The sequence below is a fragment of the Aquarana catesbeiana genome, linkage group LG13, assembly GCF_042186555.1.
Source record: "Aquarana catesbeiana isolate 2022-GZ linkage group LG13, ASM4218655v1, whole genome shotgun sequence".
In the NCBI taxonomy this organism is placed as follows: Eukaryota; Metazoa; Chordata; class Amphibia; order Anura; family Ranidae; genus Aquarana; species Aquarana catesbeiana.
Window position 1 is genome coordinate 71,095,200 of NC_133336.1, and position 15,610 is coordinate 71,110,809.

Sequence of the window (15,610 nt, forward strand, 5' to 3'; positions counted from 1 at the left end):
ATGAGTAAGAACTGCAATAGTAGCCCTGATTGTAGGATGCTTCTTCAATCCCCAATAGTATTTATGAGCGACCCATGGAAGTGCAGACAAAACAATTGGGGAAGCATGTTGTTCCACTTGTATCCACAGTTGAGGAAGTACACCATGACACCGCGCCCTCGATAAGTGTAAGGCTCGATGATAAGAGATCAGGTCAGGCAGACCAATTACCCCCCCCCCCCCCCGTGATTTAGGCAAAACCAACAACGAGTAGCGAAGTCGAGCAACTTTGCTGCTCCAGAGAAATTTAGTTAACAGTGTTCGGCATGAGAGAAAAAAAGCTTGAGGTAGTTTCATCGGTATCGCTTGCATTAAATATAAGATCTGAGGAAGCAGTGTCATCTTAAATGCATTACACCTCCCAAACCACGTGAGGGTAAGGGTCTGCCACAGTTGAAAATATGATCGCAATTTTGATAATAATGGGCAGAGGTTTGTCCCATATAGTAGGGCCGTATCCGGGGTCATTTTGACCCCCAAGTATTTCAAAAAGGACTTATTTTGAACCGGTATACACCTTGTAAGCTAACAGTACAATCTTGGAAGGGAGGACACTCATCGCTTCACATTAAGTATAATTTATGGAGAAATTAGAAAGATCACCATACTGAGCTAGACATTGGAGTAAACATGGTAATGAAACCTCCAGTTTGGTAAAAAAAATAAAAGGTCATCTGCATATGCGGCAATTTTATGCTCCGTATTTGAAACCTGAAGTCCACTGATCAGAGGGGTCCGATCTAATTTTGCAGAGAAAGGGTTCTAAGGTTAACACAAACATTAATGGAGAAAAAGGACCCTGTCTCGTCCCATTAGACAAAGAGAAATACTCTGAATGGACCCCATTGACCAGCACGGCCGCAGTAGGACCAGTATATAATGCCTGAATCCATGACTGCATAGGTTCCCCCAGGCCAATATGTCTAAGAGTAAATAGAAGAAATTGCCAATCCACCCGATCAAATGCCTTTTCAGCATCTGTTGATAAAAGAAGAAGGGGCCAGTTCTCTGAATGTGCAATATGAATCAAGTCTATCTCCCTTATAGTGTTATCCCTGGCCTCTTTCTGTGGGATAAAACCTACCTGGTCTGCGTGAATAAGATGAGGAAAGTGTGGCAATAACCTATTCGCTAGGATTTTTGGGAATAATTTTAAGTCAACATTTAAAAGTGCTATAGGCCGATAGTTCCCACATTAAGAATGATCTTTATCCTGCTTGGGAATCACAATAATGTGAGCCCTCAAAGCGTCCTCTGTTAGCTTACCATTAGCTGAGATAGAATTATAAGCGCGTAGAAAGTAAGGAGAGAGAACATACTGGAAGGTTTTATAGTATATAAGATTTAACCCGTCGGGACCAGGGGGCTTTCCCTGGTTTAGAGGATTCTATCGCCAAGGCCGATTGTTTATCTGTTATAGGGGCCTCCATCCCTGCAATGACCTCCAATGGAGGTAGGGGCATACCTGGTGCTGTCAAAAAGGAGGATATCAAATCTGCCCGAGTAGAGCATTGCTGGGTTATTTTTTGATACTATGTGATTAAAGTTTTGGACCCAGTTTTGGAGATCCTGGTGTGCTGGTGACACTTTCTTCTCATCATTACCAAGGTGTCACACACAAAACATCTCATGATGGGTAAAATCAAAGAGCTCTCTCGAGACCTTCACAACCTTATTGTTGCAAAACATACTGATGGCATTGATTACAGAAGGATTTCTAAACTTCTGAATTTTCCAGTGAGCACTGTTGGGGCCATAATCTATAAGTGGAAAGAACACCATAAGCCAGCCACAACCAGGTGCTCCTCGCAAGATTTCTGACAGAGGAGTGAAAAGAATTATCAGAAGAGTTGTCCAAGAGCCAAGGAACACTTGTGGAGAGTTTCAGAAAGACCTGAAATTAGCAGGTACAATTGTTTCAAACAAAACTGTAATGAATGCACTCAACCGCAACGGCCTGTATGCATGCTCACCATGCAAGTCTTCATTGCTGAAGAAAAAGCATGTTGAAGCTCATTTAAAGTTTGCTGCACAACATTTAGATATGCCTATGAAATACTGGGACAATATAGTCTAGTCAGATGAGATCAAAATTGAACTCTTTGGATGCCATAATACACATGTTTGGAGGTCAAATGGTACTGCACATCACCCCAGAAACACCATACCAACAGTGAAGTTTGGAGGTGGGAGGTGGGGCTGTTTTTCAGCACACGGTACTGGCAAACCTAATTTAAAAAAAAAAATGAATCAAGGCATTCTTGATAAAAATCTACTGCCATCTACCAGGATGATGAAGATGAAATGAGGGTGGACATTTCAGCAAGATAATGACCCCAAACACAAAGCCAAGGAAACTCTCAATTGGTTTTAAAGAAAGAAAATAAAGCTGGTAGAATGGCCCAGCCAATCATCCAATAGAAAATCTATGGAAAGAACTAAAGATCAATATTCAGAATAGAAGAGGCTCACGGAACCTTTAAGATCTTTAGACTGTTTGTGGGGAAGAACGGGCCAAAATCACACCTGAGCAATGCATGTGACTAGTTTCTCCATACAGGAGGCATCTTGAAGCTGTCATTACCAACAAAGGATTTTGTACGAAGTATTAAATACATTTCAGTTAGTGTTCAATACTTTTACTTTTATACTTTTACCATTTTATTACACATAACTTAATTTCTGAACCTTTTTTGTTTTGGTTTCTTTGTATGTATGGATTGCATAGGTTGTTACGGACGTGGTAACCATTTCATGTCAATAGCACCTTTAGAAATATATTTACCTAGAAAAATGGAGACATCTTCAATACTTATTTTACCCGCTGTATGTATTTAAGTTATGTAAAAAGCCAAAACTTTTTGTTAGCCTAGGATCAAAGCGGTAATAGTCAAAATTGCAATCAACTTGGGAGATTTCCCTCGGCAAACAGAAATGTTAAGAAAATCTGCCCAAAGTGAAAAGAGTGCACTCTTGCCCCCCTAAACAGTTGTCACTGTAATGCCTCGTACACATGAGCGGACTTTCCAGCAGACTTGGTCCGACGGTCTTTCCGGCGGACTTTCCGGCGGACTACCTGAACGGACGGACTTGCCTACACACGACTGGACTTTCCGGCAGGCTAAGTCCGCCCGTCTTTCCGACGGACTTTTGCCGGAGTTACGGCGGACTTTCAGAATGAACGGACTTGCCCACACACGGACAAGTCCGTTCATTTTGACCGTGACTCGGGTACGACGGGACTAGAAAAGGAAGTCAATCTCGCCGCTTTTATCGGCGAGATTGACACCTTGCGAGCCCCGTCGCAGGTTATACCAGGCCCTTAAGTCTGGTATGGATTATAAAGGGAATCCCCTATGCTGAAAAAACGCGTGGGGTCCCCCCTAGAATCCATACCAGACCCCAATCCGAGCACGCAGCCCGGCTGGTCAGGAAAGGGGGTGGGGGCGAGTGAGCGCCCCCCCTCCTGAACCGTACCAGGCCACATGCCCTCAACATGGGGGGGTGGGTGCTTTGGGGGAGGGCCCCTCCGCAGGGCCCCCCCACCCCAAAGCACCTTGTCCCCATGTTGATGAGGACAAGGGCCTCTTCCCGACAACCCTGGCCGTTGGTTGTCGGGGTCTGCGGGCGGGGGGCTTATTGGAATCTGGGAGCCCCCTATAATAAGAGGGCCCCCAGATCCTGGCCCCCCACCCTATGTGAATGAGTATGGGGTACATGGTACCCCTACCCATTTACCTAGGGAAAAAGTGTCAATAATAAAACACACTACACAGGTTTTTAAAATAATTTAATAGACAGCTCGGGGGGGTCTTCTTCCGGCTTCGGGGGTCTTCCTCCAGCTTTGGGGGTCTTCTTCCGGCTTCGGGGGTCCCTCCGGTTCCTCTTCTCCCGGCGTCCGGTTGGTTCTTCTCCGCTCTCTCTGGCCTCTTCTCCCGGTGTTCCAGTTCTTCTGCCAGCTCCTCCGCTATCTTCATGCCGCTCTTTTGCCAGCAGAGGTCCGGACTTCTGCTTCTTGTCTTCTTGGCTTCTTCCTTCTTCTCTTCTCCAGATGTTGACACGACGGTCTCTCAGGCTGGAATGCTCTCTGAGCGCTCCGCTGTGACCCCACCCCCTTATGCCGTCACAGTCCCTGGGCATGCTGGGACTGTGACGTTTTAGGGGCCGTGGTCACCGGGTAATGTTGACCACGCCACCTAAAACGTCACAGTCCCAGGGCATGAGGGCATGCGGCCTGGTACGGTTCAGGAGGGGGGGCCGCTCGCTCGTCCCCACCCCCTTTCCTTACCGGCCAGTCTGTGTGCTCGGATCGGGGTCTGGTATGGATTTCAGGGGGGACCCCACGCCGTTTTTTTCAGTGTAGGGGGTTCCCTTTAAAATCCATACCAGACCTAAGGGCCTGGCATGCCCCGTGCTCACAGCAATAGGAAAATTTGTTTTTCCTATTGCAGCGAGCGTGAGATGCAATACCCTGCCCTTGCGTCGTATCTGGTCCGTCAGACCAGCATACAGACGAGCGGGCTTTCCGTCGGACCAGCATACAGACGAACGGACTTTCCGTCAGGAACTGAGTCCAACGGAAAGATTTAAAACATGTTTCAAATCTAGGTCCGGCGGACTTTTGGGGAAAAAAAGTCTGCCGAAGCCTACACACTATCGGATTGTCCGGCGGACTCTGGTCCGCCGGACCAAGTATGCCGGAAAGTCCGCTCCTGTGTACGCGGCATAACAGGTGTCCCTATTGGAAGATTTCTCCCCTATTCCAGTTCTGGTAACAATTGTAGAATTTTAAGTCTCCCTCCTCTAATATATATATATATATATATATATATATATATATATATATATATATATACACATATTGTATTTTGAAGTGCAGTAGCTGTAGATCTGTGGGGAAGATCTGAGATGAGGGGAAGCTCTGCTGATTTTATCATCCAATCATGTGCAAGCTAAAATGCTGTTTTTTATTTTCTTTGCATGTCCTCCTCAGATCTACGGGGACTGCACTTCCAAGTAACATAATTGTATTGAAATGGCCACTTGTAAACGTCAAAACGTCACTCAAAATTTTTGTGACATGGTGAGAATGCAGGACCACGATTCGCAGAAAAGGGGAGAGCATTATCACCTATGTCTGAACAAGAACTTTCATGCATAACCCAAATTGGCACCAGTACCTGGTCCATGCACAGTAGCGGCAGGAAGGTAATAACAACGTGCCACTGCATTTCATGTTTAGTAGCATTGACATGTAAATGTAGACCTGTATCATTCACAACAGCCATATTCAGCAGGAAGCTCATCTAGAATGGTCCCTACAGCAGAGTTTGTGTTGCAATGGGACCTGGCCTTCCAATTTCTAGCTATAACAGTCCCCCTCCCCATGACTTGTGCTGCAGCTTACATAAGCACTGCAAAATCCAGCTTGGTAGCTCAAAAAAGGGTGGGCTCTGCGCCCCAAGCCCACCCGGTTGTGTGATAATAACGAGTGAATACTCGCTATTGTCACACTGATTCTCCTCTCAGCCAATAAGGAAGCAGGTCTGCCTGCACGTGTGCCCTCATAGCAAGCGGCTTGCTATTGGGGCACTCAGAGAAGAGGAGAAGCCAGGAGTGCTGGTGAGGGACCACAAAAGAGGAGGACTGGGGCTGCTCTTTGCAAAACCATTGCACAGAGCAGGTAAGTATGACATTTTTGCTATTTTAGAAAAATAAAAATTAAACCTTTGCAATAACTTTAATGGTTGAAATTTTTAAGTTGCTAGACTCATACACATTATTAACCAATTTGTGGCTGCTGCCTCTCTCTGCCAATCCCTTCACTGGCTTCCACTAGCTGAACTTAAAAAAATAATAATACTTATCACACCATGCAAATCCATCTACAACTCTGCCCCCAGCTACATCACCAACCTCATTTTAAGATATCACCCATCATCCACCCATATCACCTGCTCCTCCCGAGACATCTTGCTCTCTAGCTCCCTTGTTACCTCCTCCCATGTTCGCCTGCAGGACTCCAGAACCTTTCCTATCCTCTGGAAGTCCCTACCCCAGTATGTCTGGTTAGCGCCTACCCTGTCCACCTTTAGGCAATCCTTGAAAACGTTTTTATGCAGGGAAGTATACCCCACTTCTACCTAAAACTGTACTGAAGGGCCCTCCTATACCTTCTATATAGAAATGCATTGTAATTGCACGTTCTTCCTTTATATTGTAAAGTGCTGTGCAAACTTTTTGTGCTATAAATACCTGTAAAAAAAAATTAATAATAATAATAACTAGTAGGTGACAGAACATAGTTGCATGGAAGCACTAAAACTACTAGGTGAAAAGGAACAGAGCTGGAATAATGTTCCTTGTTGAAGTATCCAAGACATATAAGAAGTCAAAGGTGACCAACATCATCTGTAACTATAATGCCAAATTTGTGGGGACTGACCCTTTACTCTGCACAACATCAAATATCACTCAACTAGCGAAAACTGATCAATGACCGCAGCAAAGCAGGAATCTATGTGTCACCTACTGAGGTCCTTCAGAGAGGCAAGCAGATTCTATACTCCACCATGTTCCATCTATTGCTAAAATATCACTTTTAATAGTTCCACTAATCTTAGCTTAGCCACCTTAAGACAGTCCCAAGACCCCCCTCCCTTTTCTTAAGCATTTTGTGGATGGGCAACATACCCATGCATATACTTGGTTGATATTGAACAAAACGAATGAGTCGGTGGTAACCAAGGCGACGATCGTAGGTTTGTAGGAAGTGCTTCAGTTGCTCCCCTATAGAGCCTGTCAAGCCCCCTATCCTCTTACTTGAAGCATGAACTCCACTATTAGAGCACTGTCCAGACTAATGGGCCGTACACATGATAGGATTTTCCGACAACAAATGTTCGATGTGAGCTTTTTGTCGGAAAGTCCGACCGTATGTATGCTCCATAGAACATTTGTTGGCGGAATTTCCGCCAACAAATGTTTGAGAGCAGGTTCTCAAATTTTCTGACAAGACCATTCCGATCGTGTCCACACATGCTCAGAATCAAGTAGAAGAGCCGCACTGGCTATTGAACTTAATTTTTCTCAGCTCCTTTTACGTGTTGTATATCACTGCGTTCTTGACGTTCAGAATTTCCAACAACATTTGTGTGACCGTGTGTATGCAAGACTGTGTGTATGCAAGTTTGAGCCAACATCCTTTGGAAAAAAATCCACGGTTTTGTTGTGGGAAAATCCTATTGTGTGTACATAGCATTAGGATGCATCTCCTTGTGTAACACTTACAAATAACCCCCTCATACTTCTCTCCCGAGCAACCTGCATGTTCAGAATTTCTTTCAGCTTCTGGAGCCGATAATTTAGGTATTAACGGGCATCAAAGGGAATTAGGATCCTAGGAGATTTGTTTCTAGATGGTAAATTTCCTTCTTTGGTATATTCCCTTCCCAATAGATACTTATTCCGCTATATTCAATTACGACACACTTGCTCTGCCCAGTTTCATTTTGCTTCTTTTCACTTACATACAATGTATATGGAACCTCTCCTGGGAAGTGAGTCCTTAACTAAGGTTCATTCAACTGTGTGCAGGGCTATTTAGCAGTCTACATCGCAAGGCCTGGTTAACTGCAGGGAACACTAGACCCTGCACCTCCCCACTTTGGATAACAATGGTTGGGATAATATCTGGGGCGATCTGTTCCATCTTTTTATTTTGGCTAGAGATCAACTTATACAGTTTAAAATTGTTCATCATTATTAGCTTACGCCAGCCAAGGTGGAGAAGTTTTCGGCTCCCCAGTTTACAGAGCTTTGGAGGTGTTCTGCTCTCCTCCATATCTCCTGGACTTGTCCAGCTATTTATTATTATTATTATTATTATTATTATTACTATTATTATAATACAGGATTTATATAGCGCCAACAGTTTACGCAGCACTTTACAATATAAAAGGAGACAATATAGTTACAATACAATAAAATACGAGAGAATTAAGAGGGCCCTGCTCAGAAGAGCTTACAATCTAATAGGGTGGGGAAGGTGGTACAAAAGGTTGTAACTGTGGGGAATGAGCTTATGGAAGTGGTAGGAGATTAGTTAGGCATCCCTGAAGAGATGAGTTTTCAGGGATCGCCTGTAGGTAGCAAGAGTAGGGGATAGCCGGACCAGTGGATGTAGCGAGTTCCAGAGGATGGGAGAGGCTCTGGAGAAATCCTGGAGACGAGCATGGGAGGAGGAGATGAGAGAGTTTGAGAGTAGGAGGTCTTGAGAAGGGCGGAGGGGACGATTTGGGTGATATTTGGAGAAAAGATTGGTGATGTAGCTCGGGGCAGAGTTGTGAATGGCTTTGTATGTTGTGGTTAGTATTTTGAATTTAATTTGCTGAGTGATTGGGAGCCAGTGTAGGGATTGGAGGGGAGGGTTTGCAGACACTGAGCGGTTGGTAAGGTGGATAAGTCTGGCAGCAGCATTCATGATAGACTGAAGAGGCGATAGCCTATGGAGAGACAGGCCAATAAGAAGGGAGTTGCAATAGTCAAGGCAAGAGATAACAAGGGAGTGAATGAGGAGCTTGGTGGTTTAATTTGTTAAAAAGGGGCGAATTTTAGAGATGTTATGGAGGTGAATTCTACAAACTTTTGACAACGATTGGACTTGGGGCTGAAATGACAAGTCAGAGTCTAGGATTACACCTAGTACCCTGGCGTGAGGGGAGGGACTGATGGTTGCATTGTTGATTTTGATGGAAAAGTCATGGAGGGGGGCACGGGCGGGGGGGAATATTAATAGCTCAGTTTTAGAGAGATTTAGTTTAAGGAAGTGGTGCGACATCCATGCTGATATGTCAGTTAGTAAGTTAGTAATGCGAGAGGAGACTGAAGGAGTGAGGTGAGGAGTAGACTATGACTATTGGGTACAGGTCCTGTGCTCCATTTTTATGGTGCCAGAAGTCACCAGGAGAATGGTTATTGTTTGTTGGGCCTTGTTGACTCCTTGGGTGCTGGCAAAGTGACCAGAACCTTGCTTGGTATGTAACTTTTTTATGCCAAGAAAGCAACTGTCCGTCACTGGAAATACCCTATATTACTGACTCTAGGTAAATGGAAATCGATAGTAATCAATGCTCTTCCATTGTGTAGAGCCACATACAACACAGAGTATACCCTTCCAAATTTGAGAAAGTGTGGCCCTCATGACTTGACTTCCTATTGCATCCTGCTTTAGATGTAGGGCATTACTTTACATATTAGGATCCTTCCCCAAGTGTCCCCTTTTTCCAAATTGCATTGAAATTTGTAGGGTCTCCCTTTGGAGGCTTCCTATGGGACTTGTCCTATGCTGTTGGGAGGTCTTGATGTTTGCGTGATTATGTCCATGTTGTCTAGTTTACATATGTAGCTCTCTATTTTGTGTGAGATCTGGGGAGAAATGTATCATCTTTTACCTCATCATGATTCTGATGAGGGCACGGGTGGAGTACAATTTTTTCTTTACATCCCCTGTCTTTTGCAGATGGACTTTTTTGTAGTTTTGTATTGAATTTTCTTCTAAGTTATTTTTGAAAACTCAATAAAATAGAATTTAAAAAAAAATCATTTTTAAATAGATTGATCCTGTTTTTAAATTTACAATATTAAAATATTTTTTAACAAGAAATTCGATTTTTTTTGTTGCACTGTATAATTAGTGCTTTTTAACAAAAACAACAGAAATCATTTAATGTCAATATGCCCAAAAATTCATGGACTGATAGGAGGAATAGTAAAGGGTTGGTGAAAAGGCAGTCAAAAATTGATTTGTCATAAATATTTCATATTGTTTTTATATTGCCCATTCATAAAATAAACTACTTAATCTTAATTGCCACCAGATGTTGCTGGACTTCTGGATTCTGCTTTAGGCTTCACCAAACTCCTTTGTTCCTGTTGTTGCAGTACTAATGGTCCTAGCATGCTCTGACATCTGCTGAAACGTATAGCATACAGCAAGTTGCCTGTGTCTGCTTTAGCTGTCTCAGAGTTCTACAGGAGCTCTGACAGCACAGCTGGAGCACTAGATTGTGTCAATCACTGTTCTCAAAACTCAGTTTAATGAATAGCACACTATTTCTATGAAGGGTTACATATACTGGAAGGAAGCCATAACTCAGTGCCATCACTGACTTTGCAAATGGCAGTCTGCCATAAAAATTGATGACAGATGCCTGGGAACAAAACACATGTCTCCTGTTTTACATAAAGGCTCATGAGCCACAAAAGTATAGTGATACCCAGTATTACATGGCAGATTTTCATAACTGTTAAATGTGCCAGCCTTAACTATTTTCCAACACTCATGCAAATCTATGATTAAACAGCAAATTAATTAAAACTGTTCATTCTATCCTTGATACTCATTAAGTAATCAAAGTGTGAATCTGCATTCTTTTCTTTTGAACTGTGCTCTGAAAATTCTTTATGCATTGCACATTAATAGCAATCATTTTAAAACACAATTATCATCTGAGCCACAAATATAATTATGGGAATTGGCATTTAACCAGAAAACATTAATTAAATAAACTTCAACACCTTGCACAGTTGGGCATAGGAGTTTTATTTCAGTTAGCAAAACAGTGGGGGTTATTTACTAAAGGAAAATCCACTTTGCACTACAAGTGTACAGCAAGTGCACTTGGAAGTGCAGTCGCTGTAGATCTGAGGGGGACATGCAAGGAAAATAAAAAAACAGCATTTTAGATTGCACACGATTGGATAATAAAATCAGCAGTGCTTCCCCTCATTTCAGATCTTCCCCTCAGATCTACAGCGACTGCACTTCCAAGTGCACTTGCAGTGCACTTGTAGTGCAAAGTGGATTTGCCTTTAGTAAATAACCCCCAGTGAGTGTTCCATGAAAAAAGAATTTGCTATAAATCTATGTGATCTTTCAATTCTTAGACCAGTGATACTATATACGCTGTGTAAATTTCCCAGAATGTATGCTATCTATTGCCTTATGCTGGTGTAAAGGGCACTGTTTTATGATCGGAATGGAAGAGCAAAATACATAAGTGGCATTTCTTATCTACTAAAAATGCTATCTGTTTGGCTGTCATGCTCATTATTTGACTTTAGCACTTACGGGACCATCAAGATGAAACAAGCATACAATAATACTTTTCACTTTACTCATTGCATACATATTTCAGGTCAGTGACTAAGAAAGGTATGATCAGCATTACAGACAGGCAAACATTGTAACTATACAGGGCTATGGGAATTGTTAGAGAATAACAATCACACACATATAAGGCTGAACTGAATGGATCTCTGTTTTTCTTTTTTATAAACTATGTAACTAGCAGTTTCAGAAGAATCTCAGTAATGACTGCCTACATACTTCTTTCATGGCAGGTTTCCTTAAAACGTGCCAGATGAGGGAATTGAATCCCTGAGAATGCAATCACTGTGCCATTGTTCTAGAATTCTGAAACATGTTTGCCAATTCTCTGAAACCCAAAATATAAATCACTATTACCATAAATGTCATCACTGGACCTCCAAAAAGCAGATTTCACTTTTGGTCACTAAGCAAAATGTGTCTAGCATTCCAGCAAGTTTACAATTTACTGTTTGCAAAGCATATGGTTGAGATAACTTTATATAACACACTCCCCCAGCCCCCCCACCCACATACATGCACAAAAATAAAGATTAAAAAAAAAACAAAAAAAAACATTACACCTACACAGCACCTTATACCAGTATAATGTTAACACATTATCACTGGCTGCTCTTAAATAGTACTTACTGAGTAGCAAATTATTTTTCCTGCATACAAATTGGCACATTTTAGCAAGAAGAGTGTTATGCATGAAGCTCTTAGGCTTAAAAAAAAAAAAGCAAAAACACACAGAAAATGTGTAGAAATAAGACAGCACAGGATACAAAGTTTTCATTCACATGTCCTGATACATGTCCTGATGTCACAAGTTCTGATGCAGTTAGCTGAACAGCAGACACACAAAAAAATACTTTTAATTTGGGTAAAGCCAATGAGCCATATGTATTAACAACAACAACAACAACAAAAAGTTTAGATGAGATGAGATATATTATATGACTGATACAAAATCGGAAAAATCCTAAACACCTAAGTTATAAAAAGTCATGCAAAATCAAACACTAATAATATTAATATTGTTATTATTATCAACATATAAAATATGTGAATAAAGTGCAGTTAAAAGTTTTATTTTCCAGGTAAAAGCTATAATTAATTATGGTTATTAAGCAGAGATTATTAAGCGGAGAGTTTTAAAAAATGCTGACATCACCATGTATTTTTTTTCTAAGGTAGGCTCTCCTGATGTTATCAAGCTGTGGGCACAATCATCTCCCACACACTAATTTGTATTTGTTTCCACTGTTTTAGAATGTGGATCCTTGTGTGCCGAAATACAACAGCAGTTCAATCTTTTAGATAAAGAGCATGATAGGAGAGTGTGACCTCCCCCAAGAGGAATTCAGCTCTCTGTTATCTATATCATCCTTGTTACTATTCAGCTCATTTCTAGTTCTGTTGCTACTATGTTTCTAGAAATGCATTTAAATAAACCGAGCATGCAATTAACTTAGTCTAGGAATGTGATGGTTTGCAAGACCAAAAGACAGATAATAGTAGTCATGCCTGAAGAATTTTAACACCTCCTGAATAGAAAAAGCATGCTTCATTCTCTGCACACAATATATTCATTTATACGTGCACTGCCTACTTCATGTATATCATGCTTAAATATAGTTTCAGATAACCAAATAATATAATTATCCTGCAAATGTTGCAGTGAATCTTACGTTTCTGACTGGAGTAGCCTGGGTAATACCCATAGTAGCCAGTGATTCTAAGGATCCTGTCCTCTATGGTGGCCACACCGTTGGGAGCTGCTTTGACATCCATAAAGAAGGCTGCTTAGGATGGCAGTACTAGAAAGAAGGAGTTGTTCTTGAGTCTGCTCTAGTCTTGGATACTATGGATAGATGGTTCTGTCCCAGGTATTTATTCTGATTGCTACTGTCCCAGCTTCTGAATTGTTCCTGCCTCAGGTGCTGGATCTGACTGCTGCTGTCCTAGGTGCCAAGTCCTATTGTTCCTGTCCTAGGTGCTGAATCTCATTGTTCTTGTCCCAGGTACTGAATTCTATTGTCACTGTCCCAATTCCTGAATCTGATTGCTACTGCCCCAGGTGTCAGTTCCTGTTGCTCCTGTCCAGGTGCTGAATGTGATTGCTGCTGTCCCAGGTACTGAATCCTATTGTTCCTGTACTGGAATCTGAATTATATTGCTGCTAGCACAATTCCTAACTCTGATTGCTATTGCCAGAGGTGCCGAATGGGATAGCTGCTGTCCCAAGTGCTGAAACTGAATATTACTGTCCCAGATGCTGAATCTGATTATTCCTGTCCCAGGTGCTCAATATCATTGTTCCTATTCCAGATGCTGAATCTGATTGTTGCTGTCTCAAGTTTTAAATGGGATAGCTGCTGTCCCAGGTGCTGAATCGGATTGTTCCTGTACTCGGTGCTGAATCGGATTGTTCCTGTACTAGGTCCTGAATCGGATTGTTCCTGTATTAGGTGCTGAATCCTGATTAATGCTGCCCCAGGTGTCAGTTCCTCTTGCTCCTGTCCAAGTGATGAATGTGATTGCAGTTGTCCAATTGTTCCTGTACCAGAAACTTTATAACTCTGATTGCTAGTGTCCCAGGTTCTGAATCGTATTGTTCCTGTCCCAGGTTCTGAATCGTATTGTTCCTGTCCCAGGTTCTGATTAGGAGCCTGCAGAGAAGAAGACAGCATGCAGTATGGGGTTAGGTCAATGATACGAGGCTCTCTATTCACAGGCTGCTGCTACCTATCAGGGAGAGATATATCGGCATTAGGATCTCATTGAAAGTCCCGCTCAGCACTAGGGATATGCGCCTGCCGCTGTCCGCGGTACTGAACCCTATGGTCGCTGTCCGCGGTACTGAACCCTATGGTCGCTGTCCGCGGTACTGAACCCTATGGTCGCTGTCCGCGGTGCTGAATCCTATTGCCGCTGTCCGCGATGCTGAATCCTATTGCCGCTGTCCGCTGTAGTGAATACTATCGCCGCTGTCCGCAGTGATGAATCCTACTGCCTCTGTCCCTGGTGCTGAAGTCCACAGGTGCACGCTGGCCTCCGGCAGCGCTGATTGTGCCGCACTAGGTCCCCGCACATCTGTCTGTCCAAGTTGTGCTCTTCCTCCAGGACTCCTGCCCCTAATGTCTGTAGAGCACTGAGCACATTCCTTCAGGGTCTCAGCACTGTCCTTGCTGCAGCTCCGCCAGTGAACCTGTAGGACGGCTTCACATCACCGCATTAGCCACATGCGAGCCGGCCTCTGTGTCACTCAGGAGCACACAACTTCTCCTTGTAGTAGGTGATGAGGGCTGCTAGGGGGCGCTATTGTAAAGTCCCTGAGTCACAATAGGGATGGCATGCTGTAAGCCATCCCTAACACATATCTGGAGGATTTTACTAGTTCAGCATTATCGCATCAAAGGACAAGTTATACTTCTTATGAATTATGTTACTGTTTTATGGAATAATACATATCCATTCTGTAGGTGGATGCAAACTATTAATGTGCTTTTGGGACTATTTTTATGATTGTATATGTAATCACTTAACATTTATTTTTACAAGCTATTATATGGGATTTGAAAATGTATGTATTTACATGATATCTGTTAGAGCCTTGTGATGGTTAAGGATTTATGACTGTTGAACAGCACTTTCTTTTATATATTTTTTTTTTTTAGTGGTTTGAATTTACCAAGTTTACCATGGTTGTGGCAGTTACCTTTTTATTGCACATCTATTTAATTTATTTTGTATAGCAGCCCATAAGTAACTCACAACTGATATCAATGTGCTTAGCAAACTCAGCTATAATGTAAGGTTAGCAGTACATTCAAGTGGATTTAATGGGATGACATTTAGGGGTTGATTTACTAAAGGCAACTCAACTTTGCACTACAAGTGCACTTGGAAGTGCAGTCGCTTTAGATCTGAGGGGAAGATCTGAATGAGGGGAAGCTCTGCTGATTTTATCATCCAGTCATGTACAAGCAAAAATCTGTTTTTTATTTTCCTTGCATGTCCTCCTCAGATCTACAGTGACTGCACTTCCAACTGCACTTGTAGTGCAAAGTGGATTTGCCTTTAGTAAATAACCGCCCGTGTGCTGAAAAGGGAACTCTCCATTCCTGGGGGGGAAAAAATAGCAAGTTAAAAAATATATAGGTAGCATGTACAATTGTTACACAAGCCACATTGTAATTGAATGCCATTAAAAATCACCTTTCTTTTTCAATCTGCAGCTTTATAATTTTCTGTAAACTGTAACATGGCATGTCCAAACCAAGAACAAAAATGGATAACATTGCCACTTATCAGATCTTAGAAGTGGTACCTGCATTAGTTTAGATATAATAAAGCCCTTTCAATGGTATATTCAACTGGCCAAGGGGGCAAAAATATAAGGATTTATTGCTAGAA

At 42.3% G+C, this 15,610-nt stretch overlaps 1 protein-coding gene across 4 annotated transcripts in view; it reads right to left on the minus strand.

Moving 5' to 3' along the window:
- The window catches only part of SLC35F4 (solute carrier family 35 member F4), a 448,534-nt gene extending 434,012 nt beyond the window's left edge, over positions 1–14,522 (minus strand). Inside the window, exon 1 of one of the 4 annotated variants that reach the window (XM_073609422.1) lies at positions 12,883–14,522. In XM_073609422.1, coding sequence (XP_073465523.1) covers positions 12,883–12,985 — 103 coding nt within the window. In that variant the 5' untranslated portion in view covers positions 12,986–14,522. The remainder of the gene's footprint in view (positions 1–12,882) is intronic. The other 3 variants (XM_073609424.1, XM_073609426.1, XM_073609428.1) reach the window with 3 other exon arrangements.
- Positions 14,523–15,610: the final 1,088 nt, after the last annotated feature.